Source organism: Helicoverpa zea, chromosome 3 (genome assembly GCF_022581195.2).
Source record: "Helicoverpa zea isolate HzStark_Cry1AcR chromosome 3, ilHelZeax1.1, whole genome shotgun sequence".
Lineage (NCBI taxonomy): Eukaryota > Metazoa > Arthropoda > Insecta > Lepidoptera > Noctuidae > Helicoverpa > Helicoverpa zea.
Genome location: NC_061454.1, coordinates 5,495,521 through 5,507,864, shown reverse-complemented (window position 1 = coordinate 5,507,864; position 12,344 = coordinate 5,495,521). Strand labels below are relative to the sequence as shown.

Here is a 12,344-nt window from a genome sequence, read left to right as displayed (position 1 = left end):
GCGCTGTCATGTCAGCTGAGTGATTATTGAGTTGAGCAATGGTGGTGTTTTTACATTTTCGAGAACTAAAATTATAAACAGCCAATCTTACTCGTGTAATTCTGCTTAACGTGTTCATAATCTGTTTAAAGTGATGAATAGAAATACGTGTTAATGGATTCTGTTTGAATGATTAGCAATGCTCTAAGGAGTATTTGCGAGATTTCTGGACTGCGTAAGTGCTAAAAATCTTTGTTGTTAATTTTTTTCAAACGCAGAAATTGAACTGGTTTTCGTAGATCGTCTAGTCTGTTGCGCCAATAATGTATTTGTAAAATGTGCCTAGATTTATGATTAGTTTGCTTCTAAATATTATGTAAAGTATATAAATGTACCGATTGTGCAGATAGTCGTATGACGTTGTTGTTTATTTTAGGCTTGTCTATTAGAATTGTATTACGCGTGGTCTTTTTACAAAAGTAAAAAAAATACAACAAAAAATACATTTGACAAGTATGGGGCTATTAAATCATAATAAATTGTGTAGTTTTTGTTAGTTATTATTATTTCTTTCTGGTTTTAATAACTATACATAAAAAGTGGTTAAAACATGAAGATACATTTACAGGTGGCAAATTGCTGTTTAACATTGTATATTATTATAAAATAATTGTTTGTCATCATAGATAAGTATGGCTAGAATAGTGTGTTTTATTAAGTATAACTTTATGTTGGTATCACCATAATTTGCAAAATAACAAGTCGGTTAAAAGACTCACCATCATAATACTTTGACAAAGGATTAAATCAATAGTCAAACTTTGATGGTGTCAAGTTCTTATAACTGGTATCCTTATATTTACCACTGAAAAGGAGGAGCTTTACAATTTAGATGTTTTTATTTTTTATTTGTCCATTCTAACATTAGGATGTACGTTGAAAGTGTAGAGTTTTATATTATCCAATAATAATTTTGCTGGACAGGACTACCACGTTTGCATTGGTAATTGTTTCAACCTGTATAAAAGTGTTCAGCTTTTGTATTTCATCATGTTTTGTTATAATTATGCAATTTTGGTAAGGTTTTAATTAGTACTTCAATCACATACCATTTTAACAAGCATTACAGGTTCTTTGATCAAACTGTTTGAACCATAACTTCTAAGATACAGCAAATAACAAATATGTGAAACTTTGATAGGTAAAAAGACTTATCATTAGCTTTACAATCAGTTACTACTAAGCTAAGCCATAAGCAGAAGTCTTGTATGACAATGTTATCGCACAGCACCAAAATATTTTATTATCTTAATTTGTAGAGTCCATGGATACACAAGACAGATGCAAGCAATAGTTATACAAGGTGTATTATAATTTAGCTGTGAAGGTATATTATATACTGCCACCATGCTGTATGTTTTCCATGTGGACGCTGGTCAAATGACCACGTATGACATGAGCCTCACTTTGCAGAAGTAAGTATGAACCATAAATTATTCTATAACAAATTCCCCTCAAATATTGATTTCCACATTGTCTCACATTACAATTCTTGGGGCAAGTCTCATAACCAGTTCTTTTTAAATTCTAAATTTTTATTTTATTTTATTTATTTATTTTGTCCACAAAATTTAATTGAGTTACATTAAGTCACATATCATGGGTATATGACTTTTTTATTCCATGCTTGTAAATAAGTTTATCTTAATGGCATCAACAAAAGTGTTCTATGTTATATTTAAATATGAGTTGAAAAATTTAGGGAGATACCTGTCTACTTGCATAATTTTCCTAAAAAAGTTGACTGGCATTTCATTCTTAGCAACTCATATCTTTACCATTTTTACAAACTGTATCTTATCTTACACCATGGAATATTCTTATAACATAAACTATATACTTAACAATAATATCTTTTTAGATTCTTAAACTTGAAAAAGATATTTGTTTATTTTTTTTGCGACCATCACGTTTGGGCGTAAACAAAGGTCCTTTGTCGAAAAGTTTGTCGGCGATCCCTTAACACTAACCTCAGAAAAACCGACCCCAAAGCTTAGAAAAAACTGACTCGTTTCTGACACCCTTCTTTCGTAGCCTCCATAGTGTTATTATGAATCCATTGTGACTCTCTACCAAGTAAACTTTTCACAAAGTTTTTTAATATCGCCTTTATTTTTAGCGTGTCTACTTTAAAACTAGCAATAGAGAGAAAATCTAAAGTGTCAGCGAACTCGCTGGTGCTCCTAGTGAGCGGGGGCGAAGTACTGCAGGCAGACCACATGGTGTCCTCTTACAGTGCTGGCACAGACACTAATCCTATTTACATGTTTAGTAAACCGTCTGTCAAGGATAGCCATTTGAAACAGTCCAGTAAGTACTATCATATTATTTTATTTGGTAGGAAAAGATAAAGCTTTACATGAATCATAGGCGGTAGATTTCCGCGAAGTCGTCAGGCATTTCTTGTTAAATCATTTCTCCTTGAAATAAAGGCGATTTTCGCTTAACTTAAGCCATTCTGAGCTTGTCAGTGGATTGTTTACAAATGTTTGTCCCCAAAACGTGTATTATTTTTTATCAATAGGAATCTGATAATCCTGTTAACAATATGCTATCATGATAATCAGAATACATAACTAATTTGTGTGTTATTTTAGTGTGCGATTTAAGCCCTATAGTGGAGCTAAGTACTGGTGAGTTTTCAAGTGAGTTTCGAAGTGCTTTCGATGGTAAATCGGTGGCGGAGCTGAAGGCTGCGGTGGAGAAGTGTTGCGCGCTGCAGCCCAACGTATACACTGTGATATCTTGCGCTTCGCTCGCGCAGCAGTTCAGTGACCTCGCGCTCGAGGTGTCCAGCAGTTGTGAGCAGCTCGTGCATGAACAGCATCTGCAGCATCAAGTGAGTCAACGTTCACATGTTTATCTCTTTATCTTAGTGTCTTCTTGATTATCATTTTTATAAGGTTTTCTTGTCCAGATCAAATAGCATGTTTGTGTTATATTTTTTTTACACGTGAATGACAAAGCAAAACAACTATAATTATGATTAGAAATTTCAAACTACTATGTGAATGAGATAATAAGTCTCATTATAGAAAGATAATTTAGTGACCTTGAAACTGTGTTTGAAATTAAATATAAATTGGCCAATTTTACGACTCTCAACTTTATAGTTTCTATGCGATAAAACTCATATTAAAATCGGTTCGGCAATTAGCACGCGCGAAGCGCCTGACGCCAGGGACTTTAACCGTATCTTCACAAGCTTCCAACTAAATAGATATCAGGTTAATTATGAACTCACGGCCTATTGTAATAGAGTTGTTATCTGCCTAATATATTTTAATACGCTCGTTGAAACACAATTTCTTATTGACAATATCTGTACCTAAAATATTTAATGAATACTTAAAATTGCATTTAATAATAGAATTTGTTCGTTAAATATCTCATTAACGAAAATAGATCGGCAATCAGAACTCAAAACGTAATAAATTGTTCAAGTTGTGAAGAGGTCTAATTAAGTGCTTCAAAACCAAGATAACAGATTAGTGCATAAGTGTGTCAATAGGTAGTCATTTAAATTAACTAGTTTAAGTAATCGGTGCGTACGACCTCGACCCAATTATAAATTCTCTTAATGAAACATTTTTGAAACAGGGCTGGGCGGCCGTGGTTGCGAACTTGGAAGACATATTCAACGAATTTTGTGAGAGATCACGAAATTTTAAGGAGTCCTTCAGAAAACATCGACTAAAAAAGGAAGAATATCATGAAAAGTTAGCAGGGTGAGTAACTTGAAATTCAGTATAGGTATACCCCCATAAAAGTGTCACCTGGGAGAAGTAGAGTGAATGAGCAAAGTCTCGCAATCACGTTAATATTTCAATACTCTAAAAGGCAGTAAAATTACCGCATGACAACAAAGTAAACAGCAATAATAAGAAAATGTACATCGTTTTTTAATCGACGTGCTTCAAGTTCGTGTTAAAAGCCATTAGTGCAATCCGTTCAAGTTCACAGCAAGTTCAATATTGATTTATTTACTGACACTCCATTTACACAATATTTCTATTACAATAGTAAAAATCGTATTTACGTTACTAGGCTAGTGTTGCGCACTTGTTTAGTATTTACCTTGAAAACAATGTGTCTTTTCCGGTGTTCGCGTAATCAAGATTAGGAAAATCTATTGAAGTAGGTACATACATACGCTGATTATAAAAGAATTCGTCTCGATTGAAGTACTAAGAGAAAAATATTAATTCGAGCTCGCCAAGAATTTCTCGTTGATATTATAGTATTAGCCATATGTAGCGTACGTGCGTAGATTACTCATTGTGCATGTTTCATGCCCGAGTGTGTTTAGTTGACCTACCGGCGTTCGTGCAGCGCTGTAATTTTATGAATAAATTGTAGGGTACAGTCGTGCGCACCATGCCTGTAATAGGACAGTGCAGCACGTTAGTATTGATTCTAGACGCCATTGTCTGCTCTGGTGCAATCTCACGTACACCATGACAATATATTACTTTGTCTTTATTAGCTTGAGGCATTAACACAACTTATACGAGACGCAAATCGTAAATGAGTATTTATGGAAGGAACATTTATCATTCCTGTTTTTCCAAAAGGGTAGACAGATGTTTACACATAGGGAACAATCCTTGATCTCTTCCGATGTGTTTATATTTCGTAAGAATGACCGTATAGAGAGTAAATATGGTAGAGAGCAAATAAAACTGACTATGAGCTGCTGATAAAACAAAAGACGGACCCACCTAAGAGCTTGTAAATAGAACCCCGTGCACAGCACACAGCAGGTTCACTTCCTACTACTGGAATAATAAGTATTCGTTCCATTTAAGTCTGTTAATGCCAGTATTTTTGGGTCACATTTGGACCTCGGCGTGCACCGGCGCATTTCCATTGACCCTGACCGGCGTGCCCCACTTATGTTTTGCCCATTCTTGCAAATAAACTCTGTCTAGACCAAACTTTGATGATAAGCGCGGTCCACGCTATCAGCACGTGATAACTGACTAAGGTACAAACAACAATGACTCCAAAACATTCGCGAAAATCTAAACATGTATGCAAAATGCAAACGAGTCTGAAAAGAATGTTTGCTTTCTGAAACAAAGGGAACAAACAGAATCCTTGTAATAGTTGTTACATTCTGTATAAGGATTTTCCGAGTGAGCAAATGTTTCGATGAATAATTTATATATCTGAGAAGTGTACTCTTATATCGATCTATCAGTCGTCTACCTTTCAATCGATTGATACCTAAAGTGAATATTTTATTTTGTAGGCTCAACGAAGTTTTAGAATCTCTAGGCAAGATCCCAATATTGCCGGCACTCCAATTAAACGCGGAGGCTCACAGGTTCTCGGCCTTTGATGTGTTCGAAGATACAGATTTCGAGGGCCCTCACTACAGGATTACACATCCGTTGGACAACAGCTCAGAGAATAAAGCCTGTCAAGATTTTGGCGTTGAAGCGTTTAAGTTATCCGACGAGGATGGTAAGTAGTTTAAACAAAACATGTCTGTTTATTTTGCCGAGTTATTATCACTCTATTTGTGTAATGAGTTCATATTTAACATGCAAACATGTACGTGGACAAGTGAAAAAATGATTTTCACCGTGTTATTTTAATGAAAAGAGTGTCACGGAACATTGTTTCGTCCATAAAAAGCATAATCATGTCCCAAGAGAAGGGTCATTATAAGAAACTGATTGAATGGGACAGTTGATACATTTTAGTAGGCTAGTCGGTGAATTAATTTAGCTCCCAATGTCAATGAGTCGCTATTACGACGAGCTGACTATTTTTAGTTAATGACTTTTTAACGCAAACAGGTTTGTGCGGAATCGATTATGGGCAAGCGTTGACGTCATTGAAATAATTTGACTTGAGGATTTTTTGTTTAGGTCGTGTAACATAGCGTGTGCTTATAGGTAGGGCACTGACTGATAACATATTCCAATTATAACACATCTGAGGCAGAGGTTTGGCTTATCTTCGTTATGAGGAGTGCAATTGATAGCTCCGCGTGCAATCTCACGCATGCGACATGCGGCACTGCTTAAAACTGTGATATTTGGCCGATAACGACTATGTTGTTATTGTAGTAACGCAAAGCATATTTCATCAAAATATACCTGGATGAAAATGCCAAAGCATATAAATAAAATATTGAGTAGGTATGTTATTTATAATTCGTTGTGGACAATTAAATCCAATCAATAAGTAGGTCTTTTGAATAATTTATTGAATAAACTTATATTGCCTTATAAATCCTTCATTGTCTTATTATCTACTTACGCATTACGAATGCCGTAAATCTTTGAAAGAAGTCGTAGGTAGATGCTTGTTTATTATTTCCCAGTAGAGTTGCATACCTATTGTTTTGTTTTTATTATGTCACTCAGATAATAGCTACTAGAAGGTAAACACTTAGGTATATTTACACCTACCGGTATTGTAAAGATTTAAAAGAAATATATTTTCTCTAAAGGAAGATTACTGAACCGATTTATTGATTACTTGGAAAGCTACATTATCCCCGGAAAGTAGGTACTTAGATTAATGGGACGCGGGAGAAACCTAGTTCGAGTACTTATAGTTATGTAGAATACTCGAACCGAAAAGGATTTTCATAGCAAATATGTTACGGAGTTTTATAATGTCCACATTATAACTCGAACTTTTCATTGAAACATTACCTGATAGTACAATTCTCAGGGCACGCCACCATCGTGGCGGTAAGTCCCCTCTTTGAGGAGTGGCTCGGGAGGAGTCACGGCGCCCTCACGTACCGCATGACGCAGGTCCTCACCGGACACGGTTGTTTCGGGAGGTACCTGCACCGCATCGGTCGTGAGGAGGCGCCCGGGTGTCACCATTGTGCGGACAGCCCCGAGGACACGGTGGACCACACAGTCCAGGTGTGCCCCGCATGGGAAGGGCACCGCCGGGTCCTCGTCGAGGCTTTGGGCGGCGGCGACCTCTCGCGTCCGGCCCTGGTTCAGGCCATGGTCCGGGGCGAGAGGGAATGGGATGCCGTCGCCTCCTTCTGCGAAGCGGTCATGCTCGAGAAGGAGGAGGCGGAACGCCAGAGAGTTCGCACCTCTCATCCCGGCCGCCGCGCTGGACCAGGTAGACACCATGGGCGCCGGGTGTCGCGAGATGACTCCCGGCCACCGTAGGCGTGGGTCTGTGGGCGGTGAGTTCGGGTGGCTCATCGTCCCTCTGTCTTTCTAGACGACAGACCCGTGTCGACGGCGCGCGTTGTTCCACGCGCTCCTCAAAGAGATGTCAGCAACCCCAGCGGGGCCCAGCAGGGCCAAGGCCTGCCGGGGCTGCGGGTTGTTCGAAAGAGATACCGCGGCCCTGGTACATAAAAGGCCTATGACGGAACACGACGATTTTAGTCAGTAAGAGTCTGACACTCCCTCACCGCTGCTAACCCACAGCGGGAGGGGTCATTTGATGATTTTCCGTCGCTAAAAAAAAAAAAAAATAGTACAATTCTTTGATAACAGGAAAATAAACTACTATAGCATAACGCAGATTAATTGTCGAGTAAAAAGGGGGTGAAATAGAAACGCAACCCACTTGCATGCCGCACGGGATCATTATTACCTACTTTGCATAAATAATTATAGAGTAGGATTATTTACACTGTAATAGGCATGATGACAAATTTTTAAATTCCTTTGTATGATGTAGGTATACGTCTATTTTATATGAAAAATTATTAATTTTAAGAAAATGCGAAGATTTTTTATCAAATAATTGCATTTTTCTCTGTCCACTTTGAATCCGGCGCGAAAACGCTTGTCAGTGTCATGGTGTCACTTGTGACGTCACGACTGAAATTACAAGACGCAAGTAAGCAACGCTCGTGCAATAATTAAGTTTTTTGTGTTATTAAATATGAATTCGAAAGGGCATAGGTGTTGTGGGGTCACTGGGGGACCAAGTAAGAACACATCCAAAACAACTCCTGATAAGTTATTTGTGTACGTTCCTCACAATACCTACAAAAATACGAAACAAGTGGCTTAAACTTGCAAGACGAGATTCAAAAGCAATATTGCCCAGGGTACAACTTTATTTTTGTGAAGATCACTTTGATTTAAGTTATTACGTAGTTCTCTAGATTCTAGCATAGTTTATAATGTAAATAACTATTTCGAGGTTAGGTTTCATCTCTCATTGTTTTTTAATTAAACTAGTATACTTACATGGAAGTTTTAACATTTCTAAATTCAGCTGAACAAAAATCTTTATTTGATGCCAAAAACTTTCCCAGCATTATGATATCAATTCTAGGCAAATTAGCGCTGTTTGCATTGATAAATCCGGGCTCCATAACTCGTGTTATAAACAACTAATTAATTAAAAACAAAGATCGCAGTGGAAGTTCACAATAACGAAATGTGACGTTCGCGCGCTTTCGCGCGAGTTGTTTTGAGAAATGACGTCACGAGCTCTGATTGGTGTTCAAGATATCATGGCGGATTGCCTTATTTCGTAATTTTATTTTATAAAAATACATATTAATCACATTATTAATAAAGAAAACAATGCGCGTTTTATATTCCAAGCTTCAAGTTTAATTTAATAAATATATTATTTTAATGATTTTTGATGACTGTCATCATGCCTATTATAACGGTACTGGTCTTCCATTGGCCTTGTCACCTAGTCATTGGCTGCTGCGCTGATAATTTTGTTTCCGTATAGAAGTTTGTAATTTCATCTTTCTAATATCAACGGTTTGATATGTGTAATTTATTGCAAAAAAGATAATTATTGAGCATAGGATGTGCCATAGTTATTTTATGTAATTTAGGTGTCTTTATCGCAGCCAACGGGTTAAAATATCCATTGATCAAATAGCTAGCCCATTTACGGGACGTTGCAATACTATCATTTATACAAATTACATCCTTTCCGCCTGACCTTGAAATCTGATTAACTAAAAAACATTTAATCATCTTAATACATTTTTGCAGTGTTCGACCAAAAACTATCGACAGGCAACGAACCTTCGACCTCCTCAGACCCAGTTCCCCTCGTCGAGGAGTCTGATGATGGAGTCACGTTCAAGGCGCAGTCCTACGAGAGTAAGGAGGAACCCTCACTGCTGCACTGGATACTGGCGCAGGGGAACAAAGCCTCCTTGCAAGATATATTGGATTACTGCCAGAAGGGATTGGCTTTGGTAAGCATCTAATACAACCGTGTTTAGTTAAAATAAGTAGTACGCTCTAAAAAGGTATCGAGTTTCCTTTATGATATTTTCTGGCGCTAGGAAAGTCTTCAACATCTAGAAGTGGTTCATTTTAATTGCTAGGTAAGTCCTATTAAAAGTGGTTCATTGAAAGAAGGTTGAATAAATTAGCTACTCTAAATGTCAATCACATTGGACAACTACCCCCAACAACGCCCCCTCTCAATCGATCAAAATCAATGTATAAGAAAAGACATGGCACGAATATAGACGTTATTGAGTGGAGTTAGGGCTCAATTTCCAGTATTTCATTAAACAGCTCAACAAGGTACATCTTAGGTTTTACATAAACAATGTCCATGAGGTTTTACGCTTACAAAATGTTATCAGAACGTGCATTAAATCTTTATCGGAGTATGTTTTGAGGTTACGCATTTTCTGGTATACGTTCTCGTAAAGCTATTAAAAATTGTTGAACGTAAACTTTGGTGTTGATACTAAAGCCATGTATTCACTGGGAAACAATGTTTCAGATACACAGTTTCTGAAACATCACGTAGATGTTTACAGCAACAATGTTTCGGAAACTGCCGTCCACACCGTCAGATGTTTACAATATGTCGCCCGAGGAAGTAGTGTTGTTGTGTGGTGCCTACATTTATTTGCATAAGCCCATTTCTAGTAAAAAGAAAAAGAAAAGAGAAATTACTTGCTATGAAGACATTTATTTGGCGTTTATCCTACTAATATTATAAACGCGAAAGTTTGTATGTATGGATGTATGGATGTTTGTTACTCTTTCACACAAAAACTACTGAATGGATTTTAATGAAACTTTACAATAATATAGCTTATACATCAGAATAACACATAGGCTACAATTTGTAAACATATTGTTCGAAATACTAAACCTGCGCAGACGAAGTCGCGGGCACCAGCTAGTAAACAAATGAAACACGCGTCCACACTTGTATCCATTCGATAAACACGTAGTGTTTACAGAAACAAAATTATATGTTTCTGAAACAAAATTATTTGTTTCAGAAACACGTAGATTTTGTTTCTGAAACAGTGTTTATAAACAATTGTTTCTCAGTGAATACATGGCTTAATTGCTATGAAACGACAGGAATAGAAGTCCGTAATATCGTCAGGGCATTGAAATATCTGAATGTAAATTTTGATCAAATCGAAACTAGATAATCTTAGTTACGGGCAGTCAAAACCCAGAAAGTCTGACAACCAGACTTACTGAAGGTTGCCAGGTAACTTATTTGTCCAGTTCAGATAGGCAGTCTCTCCATGTACTCAGCTGCGTCCTGTGAGATTGGAACCCGACTCCAACATAGTTGGGAAAAGGCTAGGTACTTGATTAATCACCTCAAATAGAACCAAAATTACGAAAACTTCTTTACAGCTCGACGCAGATCCCTTAAAAGAGAGAGAAGCAGAGCTGTACCACATTTTGGAGTATGCCAACATGCATGGTCTAAAACATATCAAGGGCATAGAGGAGCGTCTTTACGGGCTGGACCAGCTCTTGAATGATGTGAAGAAATTGGAGAGAGATCAACGTGATCAGGCTGCTTCTCTTATACAGGTGAGAAGATTTTATAATCTTTGCAAATGTTGCCCTTGATATAGGACCCCTCTTCTGCCTCTAAGCATGTAGCTTTTTTTTGTAAAGATAGAATCTGCATGTTCAAAAAAAGAACGGCCAAGTCGTGGAACTATTTTGGAAAAAAATGTGAAGTGTGGAAAATAACACACAAAATGGATTATAGTAACGGAAGCGTGCATTTCTAATACGTTTTATCCATGGGCGTTAGATGATTGTAAATATTGTTGACCAAGTTACTTATAGCGTAGCATAGCAAACGCCATAATTTTAGCTCCTAAATGTATAAAACTGCGCGTTGCAATTGAAACCTTATGCCATGAAGTTTTAAGGTCGAAATTGTAATGACCCCATATTATTCCGCAGTGTCGAGAGCGTCTAAACACGGCATGTGACCCATCCGTCCTGCCCACACTAGTGCAGTCCCACTGGTGTCAGCTGAAGAAGTTGTTGAAGGGACATCAGCAGCTTATCGACATTAGGAGACGGATTGCCAAGTCGAAAGATGAGCTCTCACATATATTGAAGGCGCGGTTGGAGTAAGTGGATCCGGTTTTTGTATTTTATCTATAAGCTGTTATTTTATTTATTGTGGTAAAGGGGATTTTGTGGGTGTAGTGATAAGGGCTAGTAGTGGCCATTTTTGAGTAGTAAAACCATAAAAAAATATAAAATGGCTATATCTTAGTATCATGTTTGAAGTATGTCAATGGAATCGATATAATAAAAACCGAGATTTTTATGTCGATATTTTGAGAACTGTTTGTTTAGATCTGTCATATTTTTATAACAAAAATTTTAAAATTTTACTGATGATCTTTTGTGTTTTTTTTGGATTTATATTTTAGATTAAACCCACTGTATCTCGTTCGTTATATTTTAAATAATCAGTAATAATTTTTCAATTTTTCAATTGTCACTTCCAGGGCAGTCCTAATGATCGAGAACTCGATGTCGGTGCAGGATGCGCACGCGATGCTATCGTTCCAGTGCTTCAACCGTCTGTCGCGGTACTTCGGCATCGTGGCGCAGCTGCACCAAGCGCCGCAGGTCTTCGTCAGAGCTGTGCACGAGGTGTCTAGGAGACGGACCTTCTCACAAGCACATCTTAAGGTAACATTTATTATTATTAAATACTTTTTCATCCCATCATCTCGGAAAGAGTAGTTTTACCCTTTGATATCTGAGCGGAAAAGCCGTTTTTATCGTCTAGAGCGGCAAAGTGATTTGAATTTAGAACATCGTGTGCAATACTCCATTTGTGACAATCTTGATAAGACTTCAAACAAATAAAATACTGCTTAAAATAATTATTCAATTAATTAAGTAATTTTTATTATTGTTTTTACATAGATTTTTAACCTCGTTTAATTTTTAAACTGAGTGTTCAAATAAGCGACAGACGAGTGACAGGAAAGCATACGGCGTCTAAAAATAAAATTGGCAATAGAGCAGGAACTTTCCAACCATATTAGAAGCTGTAGTCTTCAATAGCGT

The 12,344-nt window shown here is 37.2% G+C and overlaps 1 protein-coding gene across 4 annotated transcripts in view; it reads left to right on the top strand.

The window, feature by feature from the left end:
- The window catches only part of LOC124645812 (RB1-inducible coiled-coil protein 1), a 27,071-nt gene continuing 14,727 nt past the window's right edge, over positions 1-12,344 (top strand). For 2 of the 4 annotated variants that reach the window (XM_047185719.1, XM_047185717.1), the window contains exons 1-10: positions 1-214; positions 1,299-1,454; positions 2,159-2,349; positions 2,637-2,878; positions 3,640-3,767; positions 5,294-5,508; positions 9,012-9,220; positions 10,647-10,829; positions 11,214-11,386; positions 11,774-11,960. In XM_047185719.1, the coding sequence (XP_047041675.1) occupies positions 1,387-1,454; positions 2,159-2,349; positions 2,637-2,878; positions 3,640-3,767; positions 5,294-5,508; positions 9,012-9,220; positions 10,647-10,829; positions 11,214-11,386; positions 11,774-11,960 (1,596 nt within the window). In that variant the 5' untranslated portion in view covers positions 1-214; positions 1,299-1,386. The remainder of the gene's footprint in view (positions 215-1,298; positions 1,455-2,158; positions 2,350-2,636; positions 2,879-3,639; positions 3,768-5,293; positions 5,509-9,011; positions 9,221-10,646; positions 10,830-11,213; positions 11,387-11,773; positions 11,961-12,344) is intronic. The other 2 variants (XM_047185720.1, XM_047185718.1) reach the window with 1 other exon arrangement.